At 40.2% G+C, this 22,234-nt stretch overlaps 1 protein-coding gene and 2 long non-coding RNA genes across 5 annotated transcripts in view; 1 reads left to right on the top strand and 2 right to left on the bottom strand.

Annotated features, from left to right (window-relative positions):
- Positions 1-3,278, top strand: part of LGR5 (leucine rich repeat containing G protein-coupled receptor 5) — a 130,734-nt gene extending 127,456 nt beyond the window's left edge. For all 3 annotated transcript variants that reach the window (XM_058742037.1, XM_058742035.1, XM_058742034.1), the window contains one exon: positions 600-3,278. In XM_058742037.1, coding sequence (XP_058598020.1) covers positions 600-1,687 — 1,088 coding nt within the window. In that variant the 3' untranslated portion in view covers positions 1,688-3,278. The remainder of the gene's footprint in view (positions 1-599) is intronic.
- On the bottom strand, positions 87-819 carry LOC131519216 (uncharacterized). Its single transcript, XR_009265533.1, has 2 exons — positions 682-819; positions 87-517 (listed from the first exon to the last, which is right to left on the bottom strand). It is a non-coding gene; the product is annotated as an uncharacterized LOC131519216 (long non-coding RNA).
- LOC131519214 (uncharacterized) lies at positions 842-19,557 on the bottom strand. Its single transcript, XR_009265525.1, has 5 exons — positions 17,826-19,557; positions 15,424-15,522; positions 11,035-11,154; positions 1,605-1,717; positions 842-968 (listed from the first exon to the last, which is right to left on the bottom strand). It is a non-coding gene; the product is annotated as an uncharacterized LOC131519214 (long non-coding RNA).
- Between the last annotated feature and the right edge of the window lie 2,677 nt (positions 19,558-22,234).

The raw sequence follows: 22,234 nt of genomic DNA, 5'->3' as shown, positions 1-22,234 counted from the left end.
ATATTGACTTCACATAACTGTTTGTCCCATTCCCAGGAACAGAATGGACCAGTTGGAAAAAAAAAAAAAAAAAAAAAGACAGCTGGGAAGGGTTGATATTTTATTTTCAACAACTAGATTGTCTCTGGCTCTCAAACATCAAATGTCATCAAACATCAAGCCAAACCTAAGATGAAATGTTCATGAAATGCATTTTCATGCTACCATTGCTTCCTGTTCTAATATTATAGAGTATTTCCCTGGGATCCTCTTTCTCTACTTCCAGAACCTTTTTGAAGCATTCTGAGAAAAATATAATGAAAAGCCCAGGAGATCTGGCTTTTTACCTGGCCCCAACTCTGCATTCTTTGAGGGATCTTAATCAAGTGATTTAAATTCCCCATCTCCATTTCTCTGTGTCAAGCTTGAAAATATGAGCACCTGGTGTTCATGTTTTTACGGGAGTTAAAGAAAGTAGAGCATGCCACAAGGGAACTGTGTGTTACCTCTAGCTGTTACTGGCCTCTCTCTTGGTGTCCTAATAAGAGAAAAAAAAGGTAAATTGGCAGAAGTTGTAAACCCTAGTTTGATACCCAGTCTTTTTCTTCCTTGGATTCTAGGCCCCTTCAAACTCTGCGAATACCTGTTTGGTAGCTGGCTAATCAGAATTGGAGTATGGACCATAGCAGTTTTGGCACTTACTTGCAATGCCTTGGTGACTTCCACAGTGTTCAGAGCCTCTCTGTACATTTCCTCCATAAAACTGTTAATTGGGTTAATAGCAGCAGTGAACATGCTCATGGGGGTCTCCAGTGCTGTGCTGGCTGGCGTGGACGCGTTCACTTTTGGCAGCTTTGCACAGCATGGTGCGTGGTGGGAGCAGGGGGTTGGTTGTCAGGTCGTCGGCTTTTTGTCCATTTTTGCTTCGGAATCATCTGTTTTCCTGCTTACTCTGGCAGCCCTGGAGCGCGGGTTCTCTGTGAAATGCTCTGCAAAATTTGAAAGGAAAACCCCCTTCTCCAGTCTGAAAGTGATCATTCTGCTCTGTGCGGTGCTGGCCCTGACCATCGCCACGGTTCCACTGCTGGGTGGCAGTGAGTTCAGTGCCTCCCCACTCTGCCTACCCCTGCCCTTTGGCGAGCCCAGCACCACAGGCTACATGGTCGCTCTCGTCTTGCTCAACTCCCTCTGCTTCCTGGTGATGACCATTGCCTACACCAAGCTCTACTGCAATTTGGAAAAGGGAGACCTGGAAAATATTTGGGACTGTTCTATGGTGAAACACATCGCTCTATTGCTCTTCACCAACTGTATCCTTTACTGCCCTGTGGCTTTCTTGTCCTTCTCCTCTTTACTAAACCTCACATTTATCAGTCCTGAAGTCATTAAGTTTATCCTTCTGGTGATTGTCCCGCTTCCTGCATGTCTCAATCCCCTTCTCTACATCCTCTTCAATCCCCATTTTAAGGAAGATCTGGGGAGCCTGGGAAAGCAAACCCACTTCTGGACAAGATCGAGAAACCCGAGCCTGATGTCTATTAACTCTGACGATGTCGAGAAGCAGTCCTGTGACTCAACCCAAGCCTTGGTAACCTTCACCAGTGCCAGCATAGCCTACGACCTACCTTCCAATTCTGTGTCACCGCCAGCTTACCCAGTGACCGAAAGCTGTCATCTTTCATCGGTGGCATTTGTTCCATGTGTCTAATTAACATGTGAGAGGAAAAGTTTTCAAACACTGAAAACCAAAAAATATGAGATTGAGTACATCAGAGCAGTAACTAAAAAATAGCTGAGTGGAAACTTGTTTGTTTTTAGTATCTCTCAGTGTGGAAAAAGCTGAAGACCTTGTTGATACTGGAGAGTGAAAAACAAGTCTAAATGCTGCTTGTATAATTCCTTCAGATATAAGAGATACATCAATCACATTATTTAGGTAAGCCCAGATTTTAAAAAGCAGACTGAAATGTTCAAAAAAGATTCTCCATGATTTCCACCGATTCTTTTTTAAACTCACCAATCTAATTATTTGGGGCGAGGGGCAGAACCACTTGCTTACAAAGGTTAGTTTCAGGTTTTCAAACCTGAAAACTCCTTAAAAGATGGTTAGAGGAGTTCAGAAAATAGGGTTTTAAATGGCCTACATTACTAAGTAATAGTTGTGACCAGTATGATTTCATTTTAATGACTATGTGGATGTGTTAATCCTCCTTTCCCTTTCCTCAGAAAGGATCCTTCCACAGCACCAATCCCCCATGAATGGATAATGTAGGACATTGTTAGTTTACTCATATTCACATCGTTTTTAGAGATGCCAAATTGTATGTATCGGCACTAGATGGTTCCACCTCAGTGAAGTAAAACTGCCTACAAATATTTTGAAAGGAAAATAAATTCTTAAATTGCCATGAAGGCAATCATGTAGAGGTGAGGTTTGCCGTGTCTAATTAATTTTTAACTCTCTGCTGTCCAGAACTCCAAATAAAAGTCCATTGCTGGCAATGGATACACCTAGAAAAGATGGTGTGCAACTCGGGGAGGTTGGGGATTGTTTTTTCTTCAGGTGCACACTTTTTGCAGGGGGCTTTGTGAGTTGATTCAGACTGAGGTGCATCTTAACATAATGATCAAATGCAGACCAACATGAATGAAATCCACCAACATAACTTCTCACACGTGTATCTCTAGTAGCCCTAGCAATGATGTCTGAAACCACTTTGGACTTAACAGGGACTTGGTAACATATCCTCTTTCTTTAGCTTGGTTTTAGCTGTGTTGTCTTTGGACCAACCCATTTGATGTCAGGAACATGACTTCTCTGCTTATTCCATATGTAATACAATACGATGTGTTAAGTATTTTAAGAAGCAAAATTATTAAATACTAAAGGTCAAAGGACTAATTTGTAACTTCCATTATACTACATTAGCTTCAATACATCCAAACCAAAAGACTGTTAGGTAGATTTATTTTTATATAAGCATGTTTATTTTGATCAGATGTTTTAACTTGGAATTGAAAAAAAATACATTTATGAGATGTTTTATAAGATGTGTAAATATAGCACTGTATTTATTACTACAATAAAGATTCGGTAACTCTAAGGACCATGATAAGAAACCATGTACAGTGGCATATTATTCATATATATTGTGTTTCTCTGCCCATTTTCTTTAAATTCATTAACTGTATATAATATGTGTAAATGTATAGTACTTGTAAATAGATTCCAAACCTGCTTTTCTGTTGGGTACAAAATAAAAGAAATTTGTAATAAAATGTGTGACTATAAAACAAAATATCTTCAGGCCTTTTACTGAGCCCACAGGCAAATATATGTTCTCCTAAATGTTTTTTTATTTTTGATGTATAAATACATTTGCTATCTAAGTATTTGCACCTTAATATTTTACATATTTTGGACTTATCTCAAGAAGTAAATTCTTTGCGAGCACAAATCAAAATATCTTTACCAGCTCCTGGATTGTGTTAAGTAGGACTAATAAGCCATTTTGTCATGGTAAATGACTTGGTAAAGTTTATTGTCTCTAATGAGAGTTTGGATTTCATAGCCAAATCCACAACTAGAGAGAAATATATAAGTAACAAATCGATCTTACAATTACTCAACACGAACATGAATTTTCTATGAATTCTTCCTTTAAAAAAAAACATATTTCAAAACCATATCAAGGCCAAAACGTTTTCTAAGAACACGTTGTTTCTCAAGGCACAAAGAAATGCACTGTTCTCCTTCAGTTCTCATCCCTCAAAACATAAGAAATGAAAATGATTTTCTAATCTCTTGTGCCAGACCCTCCCAGCTCCCTCAGCAATTCCTGGTGTCCCCATACAGGTTGCAAGACAAAACTGTCAGGCCTGGGTGGAGGTCCAGCATTATTGCTAAAATGAACCCATATTTACTGAGTGCCCTCAGGGTACCTGGCACCAAGTTTGCTACCTACCCATCAGATATAACCATATGCTTCAACCTAATTTAGCTAACAGGCATCCCATGGCACCAACTGTGCAGCCCACACTTGAGTTGTCTTCAGCTGAAACAAGGGCTCTAACACGATTTCACTCCTCTGAGCCCTGATGGCGGATAAAAAATTTGCTTCTAAAGCAATGGATCTCAGTCCTTCTTCTTAACATACTTGCTTTGGGCACCTAAAGTTAGGAACAAGTCCTTGGCAGCCCACCTCTTTCTGTCCCACTCAAGAAAACGCAAGTCAGTGATGTAATTTTTTTTAAGGGAAAAAAAAAATCCACTCTAACATATTTCTTTAAAAATCCACAAATTCTGTGGGGCACCTGGGTGGCTCAGTCAGTTGAATGTCTGTCTTTAGCTCAGGTCATGATCCCAAGGTTCGTGAGATCAGCCCCCCGTGGAGCTCTGTGCTGACAGCTCAGAGCCTGGAGCCTGCTTCAGATTCTGTCTCTCCCTCTCTCTTTGCCCCTCCCCTACTCGCACATTGTCTCTGTCTCTGTCTCTGTCTCTCAAAAATAAACATTAAAAAAAATTTTTTTAATCCACAAATTTTATTATCTATTAGCAAAACCTAGTTCTAGTGCACTTCACACCAAACACTGCTTTCCACTATAATACAGTAAATCAGAATGGCTGGAATGATATCCACAAGTAAATAAACCTACAGTGAGGAGGGGAAAAGATACAATAAACTGTTGACAGATGGAACAACAACAAAAACAAAAGCCAAAAGAACATAAAGTGGTAGGTGAGCCTAGAGTAAAACTTTATGTTTTCAAAATGGATTCATTCATTCAACAAACACTGTGTGCCTACTACACGCAGTGTTCTATACATGAGGATTTCTATGCAAAACAAGGTCTAGAATTTGTACTCCGGTAGAGGGGAGATAGACAATAAGCAAATATAAACAAGGAAATATGTGATAGAAACATGAATGAAGGAAATTAAGCTGAATAGCATGGCAGGAGTGAATGGCATGTTACTTTAGATGCAGAGCTTAAGAAAGGGCTCTCTGGAAAGGCACCTTTTAAACTAAGATATTATTCAAAAAGGAGCTACCTTTTTCTTTAGCATTCAACCACTTACATCAGTAAAACTCATCATTTTTAGTCTCTCTATTCATATGTCACCCACAACAAATCATTTTAAATGCCATTTTAATATAAATATATATCAGATGGCTGATATTGCACATAATTTTTTCTCACAACTGTTAGTAGGCAAAATCATTCTTGTACAAAATAGAAAACACCTTTTCATTTCTTTGTGGCCAAAAGTGGAAAAACAAGGTAGTAAAAAGTAATAAAATTAGATGGGGTGCCTGGGTGGCTCAGTCGGCTGAGTGTCCGACTTCAGCTCAGATCATGATTTCACAGCTCGTGAGTTCAAGCCCCGCTTCCCGCCTGGAGCCTGCTTCAGATTCTCTGTCTCCCTCTCTCTCTGCCCCTCCCCCACTCGTGCCATGTCTGTCTTTCAAAAATAAATAAACATTAAAAAACTTTTTAATTAAAAAAAAGTAATAAAATTAGCAACATCATGTTCATTTAGAACCAGAAAAGCTTCAACATCTGAAAAGATAACAATGTTTTGCTTTTTTTTCTTAATCTTATCACTACCTTTAGCTCAGGAGCCCATTAGCCAACACTAGAATAAGTTTTAGATAAATAGACGGGCTCACTGTGATCACACTAGCTCCATTCATGCTCTTCAGCATTTGGAAATTTCATTTTACAGTTCAACTATGTAGATTAAAGAGACAATCCCCCTCCAAGCCACTAAACACTGACAATCTTCTTTGTTAGGCCACAGAGGCCCTAAAATACAGTTAGGGTATGGTGGCTTTTCCTTGCAAATGAAGTGGTCAAGGAGTCAGTAATCATTTCAATGACCTCCTTATAAACATTTCTAAAGATGCTGGACTCAGATTCTACTCATTCATCTCAAACCCAAATTCCAGCATGTCTGACCCTTGAAGCCTATTGGATAGGATGATAACAAAGCTTTAGTTTGTCTGGATGAAGAAACTAGAAGAAAATGAATGATAGGCTGGAGAAGCATTGTGCAACATGGGTTTTCCAACTCTAGCCACATTAAGACGTGACTTCCCATTCTGATTACTACATTTTTAAATGGAATGTTTAAAACATGCTAGTCCATAAGGACAGTGAATTTAATGATATGAGATAGGGAAATGATAGCTCATCAAAGAAGAAACTGAGGGACACCTGGCTGGCTCAGTCGGTAGAGCATACAACTCTTGATCTCAGGGCTGTGAGTTCAAGCCCCACATTGTGTGTAGCAATTACTTAAAAATAAAATCTTTAAAAAGAAAAAAAAAGAGAGAGAGAGAGAAAATTGAGAATATTGCCCCTGGAGAAAAGAAAGTTAAAAAAAGACACTTGAAATATTTGAATAATTGAAATTCACTAAGTGCTTTCTTAAGTACCCGCTCATAGCAGGCAAAATAATAAAATGGTTAAGCCCAGGGATTTGCCATCGGACAAACCTCCATTCAAATCCTAGTTCTATTACTACCTGTGTAGTAGTAGGGCAAAATATTTAATTTTTCTTAGCCTCAACTTTGTCCTCACTCAAATGGGCAAATAACAACAGCCTCATAGGCCTGGGAGTATTAATAGTTCAGTGTGCATAAAGTTCTTATCAAAGCACCTGGAACAGAGTAGATGTTTAATAAGTGATTGCTGTCTTTTTCTCCTTTCCCAAAAGTCCTATGACATAAGCAAAGCAGGACTTGCCATTTTGCAAATAAAGAAACTGAGAGTCAGAATGAGAAGTGACTCTCTAAGGTCAAAAGTGAGGAGTCATGAATAAAAGTTGGATTTTATTTAATAGCACTTAAAAGGCAGTCACAGAATGAGCCAAATTACTTTTTCAGAGAACAAAAACCAATCGGTGGATAATTCAGGGAGACAGAGCTGGGCTTAATCAATCTAAGCAAGACTCACTTCATCAGATGTCTTGGATACCAAAGAAAGTCTATTATATTGAGTGAAAAGCTAGATCAAATAATGGTTAACTTCCCAATTCTCAATGTTTTAGATGAATTCTTGTGTTAGTCTTCTTGGAAAGTGTAGTATTGTGATTTATAATAAGAAATACGAATTTGGTCTTATTCCCCATTCCTGGCCAGAACTCCTAAAACCCTTGGAATTTCTTAAATTATGAGAACCAGGAAGGTGTGTTTTGTTATGTTAATGAGGGGCTTTGGGAGATCCCTAAATCACCTAAGGATGGAGACTGGTTGTGAGGGGAGCCAACCCTGTGATTGGAGGGTTGGAACTTTCTGTCCCCACCCCCACCAGTCCCCACCCTGCCCTTGACCTCTTGGGAGTGGAAGGGACTAGAGATTAAGTTGAATCACCAACGGCCAATGATTTAATCAATCAAGCTTCTATAATGAAGCCTCCATGAAAATCCGAAAGGATGGGGTTCAGAGAGTTTCTGGGTTGGTGAACACACACAGATTTGGAGATAGTGGCTCCTGTGTAGAAGGCATGGAAGAAGCACCTTTCCCCATCCTTTGCTGCATGCATCTCTTCCACCTGGCTGTTTCTGAGGTATATCCTTCTATCATAAACTGGTAATCTGGTAGGTAAAATGTTGCTCTATATTGTGTGAGCCCCTCTAGCAAATTGATTGAATTCAAGGAGGATGACTTTGGAACATCCCATCTCTAGCTGGTTTGTCAGAAGCACGGGTAATAATCTAGGACTTGCAACTGGCATCTGAACTAAGAGGGTAGTGGGGCAGGGAGGGTTCATTTGTGGTTGCAGGAAGGAAACCCACACATGGGACTTGATGTCAGAATTGTAGAGGAAATTTTAGAGATTTAGGAATTTGCTGGTGAAGGCAGTGAGACCTTAAATCAACATCCTGAAAGCTAGAGCACATAGTTGTGTGTAATGAGTGATGGACATTCAGTCTGTTCATTTAGTGATGATGAAGAATAAAGACTTGGGACTTAAACCCCCTTCTTAGAGACCTGCTGTGGAATCCTGAGCAAGTCTCTTAACTTCTCCAGCTCTTCACTGTCTCTCATTCTTCCTCAAACTACTGATGAACTAATATCAATTATATCAATTGATATATCAATATCAATCTCTAAGATTACAGTAAGTTTGAAGGCTGTTCTTTCTGCTTCTGTCTCTCCCCAGGAAGTGAGAGAAGCAGGTAAAGGCCAAGTAAGTTAGAGAATCACAGCACAAAGTCACAGAACATACCAGTCCCAAAAGCATGGGTAGTCAAGTTGATACATCACATATCAAATCTCTCTTTAGCTGTTTCAAATCCTTATACTCCCCTTTTTACCTTTTTTCTTCCTTCCCTTTATTTTCCACCCTAGGCTATCCATATCAAAATACTGAAGTGAGGTAATCAGTAATGGCGGTTAATTAGGCTCTTTGGATTATAAGTAATGAGGGAGAGTAGAGACTGGTTGGGAGGACACCTGTGGCAATAAGAAAAGAAGGAATCTCATGGGAACACAGGGCCTCAGAACTTTAGCATGGTGTTGGAGAACCAGAAGCCTTCACCTCAGGTCTAGGAATGGAATATTCTTGTTACTCCTTAAATGTATGGATCTCTCACTGTTAAAGTGACCCAGTCTTTGTGCTTCAACTACTACTGTTGCCACCCATTGATCATCTCTATTCTGTAACTTCTCTTTAATTCATGGTTTCGTTTATTTATAACTTGGGATTATTCATGACTTCAGCCTAGTGCTTCCCAAGGGGACCCCACCATCCCCCAGGTTTCACTTTAGGACTCTCACTTGCTATCACTGACTTGGCTCGTTCTGTATCTTCCACTCCTACTCTAGAAGGGAAAGAAGTTGATTGATCACTGTTGTCCCTATGGAACAGAGCTTTGGGGGCTAAGCAATCAGAGAGGTCAATGTCCAGATGATGGATAGGTTGCCCTTTCTGATCCAATTAATCATTTGGTAGTGATAAGGAGAAGTCAGGGTCACATGGTCAAAACCTTTAAGTGTTGACCATCAGTGCTTAAGGAACCAGCCAGAGTTCCCTCCCTCTGGGCAAGGATCTTTTAGAAGAGTTTGGGGCTCTTGATCGGCCTGTTCTGCAGATGTGACTAATTTTGATTTTCCTCACTAAGGGAGACAGATTGGAGGTACTTGTCCAGCCCACGCATGCACAATGTTTGCAATTGCTTCCCAGCCACAACCCCTATCAAATTCTCCTTGACTCAAGCCAGATCAATCAGATACTCTTTCCAAAGAATTTGGAATTAGGACATTAAGACAATCTAACTAAGTCAGATGATGATGGGATGGGTGCTTGAACAGAAAGATCAAATGAAATTTTGGCTAGCATTGACACCCTGAGAAGCCAAAACTATGTGTAAATTTAAGTTTTGGAAAGCAGAAAAAGGCACTCTGAAGAGAAAAACAAAGGACTGGTGTAGCAAGCAGAAAGGAATAGAAGTGGCCAGTAGCCCCATGAAAGACTGAGTTTCTAGAAAGTTCCATTCCCTGGGTGGCCTGGTCATGCTTTCTGTCCTATTCTTAGATGTCTATGAAGTTGTTGTATCCTCTCAATTAACCTTCTTTTTTACTTGAGTTACTCTGAAGGGCTTTTTATTGATACTGACCTTCACAATCCCTCCTCAACTAACATGCCTAACTTCACTGTCCAAAGTTTTTAAATCTTTTTTAATAAGTTGTATTATCTTTCCTAAGTTCCTAGGTAAGATCTTCCCCCTGCTCCGTCTCCCAAGTTCCGCTGGCATAGGAAATATAGCAATGAACCACCAACCCTTCTACAGATCATTATTTTCTCTCCCATTTGGTTACTTACTGGTTTATTGGTTATGTTTATTACAATTTCCAAAATGAAATCTGCATCATCATAAAATACATACAATACATAGAGTTTGGGGGTTTTTTGTTTTGTTTTGTTTTGTTTTTACCTAAAACTCTAAACTATATATTTTAAACTGCCTTTCTGTTCTCAAATAGGAAATTTGGACAAAGGGAATAGCAGGGCCCTGGGTCAGACAGTCATACATATGAGTGTCAGAACAGCCATTTTACCAGCCGAGTTGGCATATTACTTAATTCTGGGTGGGCATATTCTTTAATTAATCATGAGCATATTAATTAATTCCTCTTAACAGCCATTTCTCCATCTATAAAATGGGGATAATAATGGCATCTACCTCATAGCTGACCTCGAGGGATTGTTATTATGCAAAGTACTTCATAAGTGCTTAATAAATCCTTAACTACTGGTGTTTGGGAAGTTTCAATAATAGAAATCTCTTTTCCTGCCTTTGTTTGGAACCTGTTGAAAACTGGGACAAGGAGTAAGGCAGCAAAGGTTAAACATCACCTTTATTGCTGATAAAGCTGATGAAAGACAGCAGGGCTTTCATCCACAGACAAGCAGCTTTCTAATACGTAACTGAGAACTAGACAGACTTGTCCACTGAGTCACAGAGAACACTGGTCCAACACAGATCTCCCCATGTGAGGGTGAGTTTCTGTGAAATAACAACACGAAAGAACAGAACCTTCTAATGTAACCTTCAGGAGGGCACTAGCAAAGGGAAGAAAAGACTGAGTACTTCTACATGCTAATCAGATATGTCACTTATCCCTTCTACAGGACAAGTCAGCAAGAGGACAGACTGCTACCAGGAGTATCCTCCACATGGAAGGAAACAGGCAGCAGCAAGGAATATGAACCCCACCCTTCGACCCCAGCCTTCACCGTTTCTCTTTTTTTAACTCAATCCTTTCGATGTAACCAGTAGGGCTGTGATCAACCCTGCGTGTGGCTGTCTTGTGAGGACAAGATACCAGCTGCATATCTGGGCAGTTTTATTCCACCTTTGTAAAGCTGCTCCCCTACGGCAAGCACAGCTTCTGGAAATATTCCTGAGACCACCAGGACCAGGATATTTGATCTCCAGAAGGCTCTGTGATGCCATGTTCTCAAAAAACACCAGTGTTTTCTCATCCTTCAAATGCCCCAGACTTCCTTAACACCAGTGCAGCCTGTATAAACACATATACTCACCTGTGGATGCAGCCTCTATAAACTTCAGTAATCTGCCAAGGTCAAAACACTACATAGCTAAAGGCTCAGACCTTGAACTGGATTTGAAGAGTTCCCACAAGTAGCATCCTTTCTCTCCACCTGAGTTCCAAGGAAATGAGAAATAAGAAAACATAAAGCAGATATGGATCAATGTGTCACATTTTCTAATGAAAAACTTAATATTACAGAACATGTCCTAAAAAATCTCAACAAGTGATGGGGCAGCTGTGCGGTTCAGTCGGTTAACATCCGGCTTTTGATTTCAGCTCAGGTCACCATCTCACTGTTCATGGGTTCGAGTCCTGTGTCAGGCTTCATGCTGACAGTGTGGAGCCTGCTTGGGATTCTCTCTCTCCCTCCCTCCTTGCCTCTCTCTCACTCACACTAAATAAATTAAAAAAAAAAAAAAAAAAAACTTAAAAAAAAAATCTCACAAGTGAGCTTTCCAGAATTAGCCATATTCTTTTCCCAGATACAGGCAGCACTGGATGACCATGGCCTCCCCACATGGAGGTTGGGTTTTCTATAGTTACCTCTTGGAACAGCAGAACTGATCGTTCCTATGGACAGAGTAGTTCCAAAAAAAATTTTTTAAGGTTTATTTATTTATTTTGAGAGGAAGAGAGAGAGGGAGAGAGAGAATCCCAAACATGCTCCGTGCTGTCAGCACACAGCCTAATGCTGGGCCTGATCCCATGAACTGTGAGAGCATGACCTGAGCCGAAATCAAGAGTTGGACACTTAACTAACTGAGCCATGCAGGCTCCCCAGTTCCAAATTTTAAAAAAGAGAGGAGGGGGATAACACAGGCAGGCCAGAAGCCTCTCCCAAACGTTCCATTATGACCTAGCTCTCCTACTCCCCTGGAAGAAGTCAGTGAGTAGGCTGAGAGGCCAAGATAATGACAGAAGAAAAAAAACTCTGACAAGTAATTATCAAGAATGAGAAACACCTTTTTTTTATTGCTAATAGCTATTATTTTAGTTGTAAATGAATTCTAAGTGTATGCATGTCTACAAAAGCCAGCTTGTAATAGCTGTTACTGGAGACTTGAATATGACAGGCAGTGTTAAGTGCTTTTATGTACAATACTTCACTTCATTAGGAGACAAACCCATGAAATGGGTCCTGTTGTCATTCCCATTTTACAGATGAGGAAGCTGTGGTACAAAGTTTTTTGGTTTTGTTTTTTTTAAGATTTTATTTTTTAAGTAACCTCTACACTCAACGTGGGACTTGAACCTACCACCCTGAGATCAAGAGTCACATGCTTCCAGCAATGGAGCCAGCCAAGTGTCCCACAAAGTTTTGATCAAACAAAGGTTTGATCACCTGCCTAATAAATAGTGAAGGTGGGTCTCAGAGGCATTTCTTTGAACAGCTGCACTAGTGAGTTTCAAAGTGTGGTCCCTAGGAACTTAGAAAACCATATTCTTGGGCCTCACTCCCGACCTAGTGAATGAGAAACTCTGTGCTGGCACCCAACAATGTGTGTGTGTGTTTTTTTTTTGTTTGTTTTTTTTTAACGTTTATTTATTTTTGAGACAGAGAGACAGAGCATGAAGAGGGGAGGGTCAGAGAGAGAGGGAGACACAGAAACTGAAATAGGCTCCAGGCTCTGAGCGGTCAGCACAGAGCCCAATGCGGGGCTCGAACTCACGGACCGCGAGACCATGACCTGAGCCGAAGTCGGACGCTTAACCGACTGAGCCACCCAGGCGCCCCTCAACAATGTGTGTTTTAACTGGCCATCCAGGTGATTCTGATGCAGGCTCATGTCTGAGAACCCCTACACTCTCCTGCCCAAGGGAGCTAAGTCTTTAGGGGGATTGAAGTATCACTCCTTGGACAAGGGAGAACAGGAAACAAAAGGAAAAGAAAACTAGCTATCCTGAGTGTAAGGAAAAGGGGAGTAGTAGAGACAGGAGAAAATTTATTTCAAATTAAAGAAAAATGAGTGAAAATGTTGGCTAAAGCATTGACTAAGAAAAATATTTATAAAACTCTATAAACATCTTCATCCTTTGTTTAACATTTGTCTACAAAGAATTTGTGTAGCACAGATTAAAATTAAACCAATTATTTAGTAAACATGCACTGAGTGGTTACTCTGGGGAGGAATATAACATAGTGACTGAGCATTCAGATTCTGAAGCCAGGTGGCCTGTGTTCAAATCCCAGGTCTAACGCTTAATAGTGGGCAAGTTTCTTCACTTCCCTTTTCAGAGCGCTTACTATAAAATGGGGTTAATAAAACATGCAGAGTATACTGCATCTGTCAGCAAAGTTCATTTTCCAATTAACTGCAAAAGTCAAGAGTAAAATGGGGCACAAAGCTATATCAATTATTGGAAAAGTTTTGTTTTCATTGAAAGGATTTGCAGTTTGTTGTACATCTGATACCTATCTGATTAAGTTCTCAAATTTTAAATCTCCATTCCACAGTAGAAAAAGATCTTGCTTGACATTCTGGTCAAAACTTGCTAACCACTGAGAGGTTTATTGAAAGCCACAATAAGGAAATGGTCCACAAAAAAGAAGAAGAAGAAAAAAAACTCATATTTTTTACCCAAGGCTTTTGTCTTAACAAAAGCAGAATTGGCCCTCTGGGGTATGGAGGGGCCTTTGATCTAAAGTAGACCAAATATCATTGTTTCTGATTAACATAACTTTATTTTCCAATGGAAAAATGAGAATTCTTGATGTGGTGCTTTGTTACAATAATTAGAAAAAGATTGTGTAGCTGATTTTGCCTGCTACAATCTCTGGAATATTTCACTTTTCCTCTGAATACCTTTGTAATGAGTAAGAAAGTTTAAATACTTGTCATGTATGACTGGAAGCATGTGTCCTAGCCAAAATCTAGTGGAGATAGACAATAGCTCCTCTATGAATTTTTTTTTTTCAATTTTAATAGTGTGTGGATGATGGGACGTAAAGTGATCATATGCTTGGCTCAGTGTGGGAGATTGCAGAAGGGTTCACAGAGCTGATTAAGAAGCAGGTGGCACCACCTACAAGCAAAAGGATGCATTTCATTTCAAAAGGAAATGATACCAAAGTGATAGAAGTTGTTTGTTTGTTTGTTTGTTTGTTTGTTTGTTTGTCTGTTTGTTTCCTATCTGCTGGCCTGGGGATAAGAGGAGTTGCAGAAGTTTCTCCAAAATTTGGTTATACTCATCATTCACTGCTTCTTTGGCTCTAGACCAAAAAAGCCAATGTTTGATGTGAGAAGGTCATTATTCATGACAAGTATGGCCTGTTTAGAGGAATCAGTTTGGCTATTTTCAGGTAAAACATCCCTCCCCACTTTTTGATACAATTATGAATTAAACAGCTGCTGGGACCACTTCTGCATCCAGATTTTTTGGAATATAAAGGCTGTCTTGACCGAATAGGTATTCTTTGCTACCATATTCTCTTTTCCCCATCGAATTAGTACTAAAATCCATTTGTGCTTGGATCGGCAGCTCTTGAAGCAGTTCAAAGATGGGTGTGAGATCTGTAAGTCATGTATTGGTTGGGCTCCTTCCTTTCCATGGAGACTGAAGAGGTTCCTAGCTACAAGCTCCACCTGTTACTGGAGCTTGGGTGACTTTCACTGCTCATAGGGAAGAACTTCCGCTACCGTTGTAGTAGCCAGGCTCCAAGATGGCCCCTCAGTGATCTCCACCTGCTGATATTCACACCCTTGGGTAATGCCCTCCCGTATTGTACCAAGGTTGGGTCTGTGTGACCAGTAGCATATGGCAGAAGTGATGGTTTGTCATCTCCAATGTCAGGTTTTAAAAGACAGCAACTCCCATTTTTTGATGCCCTCTGTCTCTTTTTGTCCCTTTCTCTGTGTGTCTCTCTTTCCCCTGGCTTACTCACTCGGGAGAGCCAGCTACCATGCCATGAAGCCACTCAGGCAGTCTACAGAGACATACATATGGGAAAAAACCTAGGCCTACAAACAACTATAAGAGCAAGTTTGGAAGTAGACCCTTCAGCTCTTTTTAGGCCTCAGATAACTGACTGCGGCCCAGCCAACAGTTGGATTCAACTCCTTACAAGACCCTGAGTCAAACCACCTAACCACCTAGCTAAGCCCTGCTGGATTCCTGACCCACAGAGACTATGATACAATAGTTTGTTGCTTTAAGTTGTTTGGCTTGAGGGTAATTTGTTACACAGCAATACATAACTAATACAACCTTCCTGTGAATAAACAAGGAGTTACCATTCACTTAAATTTCAGGAGCACTTAAAGATATAAAACTTGTGGAGCCAGAATTATTCCTTAGCATCAGTTTTAGAATGAAGAGCATTGATGACAATGTAGATCCATGGTTAGTACTGCGTTACCGAAACCTGGTAGGCACATACCTCGTAATGAGATGGAGCCTGAAGAAAACGAAGCACCTGGTAGCCACTATATTCCAAATATTTACGTAGATACTCCAATGATTTGTGACATTTCTTCTTCTTTTGTATTAAAAAAAAATTTTAATCCATTAATTCCTCTCTACCCTAGAGCAGTGCTTCTCAAATTTTAATGTACATAAAATCGCCCAGGAATCTTATTAAATACAGATTTTAGTTCAGTAGGTCTGGGGTAGGGCCTGAGATTCTGCATTTCTAACAAGCTCCCAGATGTTCCTGATGCTGTAGATCTAGAACCACCAATGATCTAGAATCATTGTAATCTCTTTAAACACTCCCCACACTAGCGAACCTCCAACAGAAAAAAGCCATACCTTATTTCCATCTCTTTGCAAGTGCTAGTCCCATCCATCAGCACCATTTTGTTTCCAAGCCTTCATTACAACTTTATTTTGCTAAATAAATATAGGTCCAAGCTAACTTGACAATAATATATATAACAGCTAACTTCCTTGATCATTCCACTTTCTTTGTCTCAATATTTTCTTCAGGTCTTCCTTACTCTCGGGAAGTTTATGAAGTAATTAGACACCCCCACCACAAGCCTTCTCGTTCCACTGAATTGCTGCCCTAACTTACATTGCTGAGGCTTCTTCCTCAAACTGTCTCTGTAATCTCACATATGCTATGGATAGCTAATGTTATGGAGTATTTTGTGTCCTAGTCACTGTTCTAAGCTCTTAACCTGTATGAACTTATTATCCTCACAATCTCAAGTGAGATAAATACTAATATTAACCTCATCTCACTAATGAACAAATGTTGGCTTAGGAGTTAAGTGAAATTTCCCAAGGTCATACAGGCAGGTGTTGAATCCAAAGTACAGAGATCTTAAGCACTAAGCTATACTTTTCTCTCTGAAGAGTGTCTTCTCAGCCCCACTTCCTGCGTTTTCTAAATACGCAACTCTCTGGCTGGTCTTCTTACAGACCCCTCAACTTCAACATAAAGTTATTACTTAAGTTGCTTTACTCATGTGGCTATAAGAACTTACTCCATTCTCTGTCCTCAGGATCTTAAACCGTGATGCTACTTATGTTCTTCAGGCATAGGTTCACAGGAGCTTAGCTGAATTCAGTTAACCTATTATGTTGTCAGAGGACAAGAACCTCTGCTGAATCTCAGCAGCTCATTTTAAAAAGGTAGGGGGAGGGGCGCTTGGGTGGCTCAGCTGGTTAAGCTTCAGACTCTTGGTTTTGGCTCAGGTCTTGACCTCACGATTCGTGAGGTGGAGCCCCAAATCAGGCTCTGTGCTGACAGAGTCAAGTCTGCTTGGGATTTTCTCTCACTCCCTCTCTCCCTCTGTCCCTCCCTGGCTCTGCTTGGGATTCTCTCTCTCCCTCTCCCTCTGCCCGTCCCTAGTTCACACGTCCCTAGCTCTCACTCAAAAATAAACAGACATTTGGGGCGCCTGGGTGGCGCAGTCGGTTAAGCGTCCGACTTCAGCCAGGTCACGATCTCGCGGTCCGTGAGTTCGAGCCCCGCGTCGGGCTCTGGGCTGATGGCTCGGAGCCTGGAGCCTGTTTCCGATTCTGTGTCTCCCTCTCTCTCTGCCCCTCCCCCGTTCATGCTCTGTCTCTCTCTGTCCCAAAAATAAATAAAAAACGTTGAAAAAAAAAAATTTAAAAATAAACAGACATTTAAAAAAAATGGTATGGGGTAAAAAGGAGGGAAGGGAGGTGGTTGATGAGAATGAAAATTTTTAAATGCCTGGAAAATCCAGGGGTATGTGGTTTCGGCCACAGTGAATCCTGCTGCCACCATGAATAGGTCTCTTTCCACCCTCAGCTGGGCTTCCCTCTTGGGCCTGACTCCCAGCATTCACAGAGCTGTGGTGAGGCAGCTATCACAGCTCCAGGCTTACATTCTACTAGCTTAGAAAAAAGAAAGATCGTTTCTCAATAATTCCCTCAAAGACCCCAAGATTGCTTCTCAGTGGACCAACTCAACTCACTTTACACTTTAAGTTGCCAGTTAAGGGCATGCACTCAGCAGTTAACTTCCTGGGTTGGTCATTTACTATGTTGGTGACTTAGTTAACTTCTCTGGACTCTATTTGCCACCTGTAAAATGGGGATTATAACAATATTTCATAGGGTTGTTGTGAGAATTTAATTAAGTTAATAAACCTCAAGCACTTGGCAGTAAGGCCTCAATTGTTAGCTCTTATTAAATGCCCACCCCTGAACCTACATTAACCTGCTAAGTCTGGGAAATGCACTTTCTGCTTTTCTATACCAAGCTAAAGATTTATAGAGTAGGACTATAGAACTGGAAGGGATTTTAGTGGTTTGCCATTAGAAAGTTGTTTAGAGATTAGAACAAGCTAGGTTCAAGTCACTAACCTCATCCTATAGTCTGTTTACTCTTTGATGGTGGTGTGGCAGAGATGCTTAGCTGTCCCCAAATTATGTATTCTGTTCTTCATCCTTGAATATCCCAGGCTCCCTTGAAGTGGCCAAGTGTCTATGTTCTAAACAATGAGACAAAGCAGATGTGGTTATGTTCAGCTTCTGGGAAGTACTCTTAAGAGAGGAAGTTTGTTCCCCTTGTTCTTCTTTCCTGCTAAACAGAATGTGAACAAAAGGGCTGGGGCTGGAAAAGCTGTCTTGAATCATCAGGACCACCAACCAGAGGGCTGTTGTGCAATTTAGAGAAAGGCCCACCTCCCCATAAAACTTGGGGTCCAGGTGATCCCTCTGTGTGAATTAAAAAAAGGCCCTCCTTCCCCCAGGCCAACTCTGCCAGTGGCCTAGGATGCTTGTGATTGTGGGCTTATTTCAACCCCTGTTATTTCAGGCTTTTGGCCATGTGCAGGAAATGACCAGCAGAACCACATGTGGCAGTCCTCTTGAGAACGGAGGTCACGCAGGACAGAGCAACAAGACAGAAGGTGCCTAGGACTCTATCACCATGGAGTGCCACGCCACTCAGCCCATCTCCATACTTGGATTTTTACCTCAGAGAGAAACTTCCACCTCGTTTAAGCCACTGCTTCGTTTTTCTCAGTCCTACCATAGAAGGCTCATTTGCAACATAATGGAAGCCCTGGATTTTACTCTTGGCTATTTTGACTCATCCTTTTTATTCTCCCCAGTAGATCACATTGCTTTTATTTAGTGCCACATTAACCAATAACCAAAAGTGAATGCTACCAATTATGCTCTGTTCATTCTGTGATTTTTTTTTCCTCTTTCCACCAATGGAAGCAGAGCTTCCACCAGGATTGGTCTCATTACAGTAAAAAAGTAAAATTATGGTTAAAAAGGAAAAAAAGACAATTCCCTTCTCTTTAAAGAATGTCCTGGAAGGATGGTTTTCCAGCTTGGGGATCATGCAAACTCTTGCCTGATTAAATCATTTGTTACTTCTGGCCTGCAAGAATAAGTTTAAATTGGCCAATGGTGCCATGCCCTTCATAGGCAACTCCAATAAAAAGTGTGGAAAGTGACTAGGATTATTGGCTACTCTCTACACTTATATTGGCCATTAATTCTTTCTAGACCCATCAAGAAGTGAAAACTCGGTCCTGAATTAAGTAGTTTTTATCCTCCTTACACCACACACAAAAAAGCCCAGCTAGCATGCTGAGAAACCTCGGAATTGGTAACAGAGGATCTTCATATTGATCCCGTTTTATTTAACCTGACGTTAAGACCATCTGCTAGTGGATAGTTTTACCTGTTATTTTGGGCAGTAACACCACTGAATTTAGATGGTAGTGCTTTCTGTTGTGTCTCTTACCGAGAGAGAGCAACTAACTCATGCTTGAGTATTGGGTACGGACATATGCTCCAACTGACAGTAACGAAAGTACATCCAAAACAAAACGACTTATTTTGTAGCATCTCTTTGCCCTCAAGTTTTGGAAAATGATCCCCAACTCAAAATACTACCCTTAGTCTTAAAAGATAATTTCTACTATACTATCTCTCAACACCACTGAGGTAAATGCATATATTTCCATATTTTATATATGTGGAAACAGACAAGAAGCGATGAAATGACCTGTCATGATTACACAGCTAGTGGTGGAATGAAATCTAACATCCAGATCTTTTAGATACGTGCTTTTCTCATTACGTGCTTTTCTCATTACTCACGTTGGTCCATACTCCTCTATTTCCTGAAATGATTTCTTTGTAGCTCCATTTCAACCAGCATGAAATGCCAAATCTATCCACAGGCAGTTTCATAATTTTGACTGTATGATGTGCTAAGTTGAGTGTTTGTTTTGGCCTTGGCAGCAGATATCCCGATTATCTCCATTAATGCAAACAGCTCATCAGTCCTCTATCTTCCTAATTGGTTCAGCTCCCTTAGGCTGTTGGCTATCCTTCTTTCACAATGTTTACATCACTAGGTAAGAACATTTGCAAGATTTAATTTGCTTGATTGACCAAACAATATTGTAAATCTACCTTTGATTTTGGCTGAAGTTGATCAAATCTTGAAGCTTTTAAATGACCAATTTAAGGGTAAGTGCCGTATTCTCTTCTAGGACAGCTGTGCAAATAGTTTCTTTCTTGTTTGGATTAGGCTTTTAATTCATAGAAGATAGCCCTTTGAAGAGTCACATTCATTTATATTTTGGGTGGCCCCCAAATTGATTAACCTCTTCCACAAAGGGAAAATATTCGTTATTCCATAGTGTTTGTGATACAATGGACTCAAGACACTCTTGATATTCTATTCGTGGTCTTCTATGCAGTAGTTGTACCTTACTAGAGGAAAAAAGTCAGGCCCACCAGCACTCACAGCAAAGTCACATCATGTAAGACCAATCAAATTGGCCTGTGTGGATCTTCTGCTTTATTGATGAAAGCAGGAAGCACATGTTCCTTCATGTAAATTTGTAATTCATGTAATTTCATGTAATTCATGTTAATTCATGTAAATTTTTTTGCTTCCCAACTGAAATATTTCAAATTCCCAGCATTACTGAATTCTACATTAAAACATTTGTGTTGGGCTGAAATGTGTCGTTTGGAAAAACCAGTTTAAAGCATTGAACACTGGGCTCTCTCCAGGTAGTTCTTCTATATAGATAAAAAATTAACTGAGTCTTATGAGTCATGGAACAGAACTTTGTAGCCTTGACTGGGATTAAAACAGGGCTCCATAGCATTTGCAGATGCTAGTAAATGTTGAGAGCAGCCTTTCATTCATGGATTATCCAAGGAGTTAGGGGAAAAAAAAGAAAAAAAGGAAAACTAGTTGCAGCAGTTAGAATTTAAATGACTCTCCACATCAAGGCTGTTTAAATTGGGCCTGATAAAACTGACTTCTATTCAGCATGTTCATGTGGATTTTGAAGTACAATGTGCCCTAAGAGTTCTTTCTTCTGGACGGATGTGGCTGCTATGGAGTTTTACATGCCATACCTGTCGTCATGTTTAATAAAGTCAGTTGTGAATGAATTAGTACAAAGTCAAAGCAGCTTTTTAGGAAGTTTTAAGAAATGCATAGGTTTCTAAACGTGTAAACCTTTCCATAATACTCAGGTGCAAGTAGCACGTAATTTTTGGAAATACTACGGGCCTTAATTTTTCCTATTTTATGACTTAGCCAATAATTCACTTAGCCAGGAAGACTTTCCCAACCTTTCTCAGCCCAAACTTGGAGCTCCTTTGAAAATGCTTCCTTGGCATACATTCTTCTGTTCTGTTAGACTCAAGAGCCTTTTTCATCTTTGTATCTGCAATGTCTAGCACAAAGCTCAAATTGATTCTGAAACCAAAAAAAAAAAAATGTGATTCTGCACTGTGAAGTCTCTGAAAACTTGTTGTGGGGTCTCTCTTGTGAAGATCAATGAAATGAAAAGCGGAGAAAATTCTACATCCATTTTACTACAAAAGACACAGCTATTATCTACCTCAAAGATGTCAGAAAAAAAAAAAAAACTCTTCACATTTATTGCAGATACCTCAACCAAGTAGTACTGACAAAATACAGCATAGCCATTACTGAGGAGGCCATGTGAGTGGCCGTGGGCCATGGTAACAACAGCAGGGTGGGGCAGCATTTCCTTAGGCAGCTGTCCACTGGCCCCCAAAATAAGAAACGCACAACTGAAGAACACCTGCAGAAAGGGAGGGGACTTTCTGGAAGTAAATGAAAACAGCCCTAAAAAAATAAAACAGCTTGGAAAGATAGACTGAACTGTGAAATTTGAGGTTGGACAAAAAAGCAACAATTTCAAAAATGTTCTTGAGAAGTCTGCCTTCTCTTGATCAGTTCTTATTCCAAAATGTTCTGTATAATTACTATTATTTCTCACAGAGGGGCAATGATACATTTTCAGACATAATATCCAAATCTAAAAGGTTACTAAAATTTTATTTCCCCGTTCTTCAGTCGAACTAATGTTAACGTGCAGATATGAAAGCAGACTAAGGAAATTATGACTTATCTGTGAACACATGACAGCTTTAAGCAAGAATATTGGCCCTGTTTTGTATTACAGCCATATGTTCCTACTTTTTCAACCACCTTGAAAAATAAATATTTGAACTACAATCTTCAATAAAGTCTCTCTACATTTGTTGTCAGTCTTAATCACCTTCTGCTTGTCTGCTTAGTGCCTTTAGCTCTTAGATGTTGCACCTGGAGATTCTTGCTTGCTTTATGATGTAGGTTTATATGCCCTTTAATTGAAAGCAAACCGCCTTAGATAATCCAGTGACAACAATGTTACAAGGTCCACTTTCCGTTAAAAGGCAAATAGAAATATTAGGCTGTTCTCTAAAATGAA

Source organism: Neofelis nebulosa, chromosome 8 (assembly GCF_028018385.1).
Source record: "Neofelis nebulosa isolate mNeoNeb1 chromosome 8, mNeoNeb1.pri, whole genome shotgun sequence".
In the NCBI taxonomy this organism is placed as follows: domain Eukaryota; kingdom Metazoa; phylum Chordata; class Mammalia; order Carnivora; family Felidae; genus Neofelis; species Neofelis nebulosa.
Note: the sequence above shows the minus strand (reverse complement) of the source record. Positions and strands in the feature narration are given on the sequence as shown.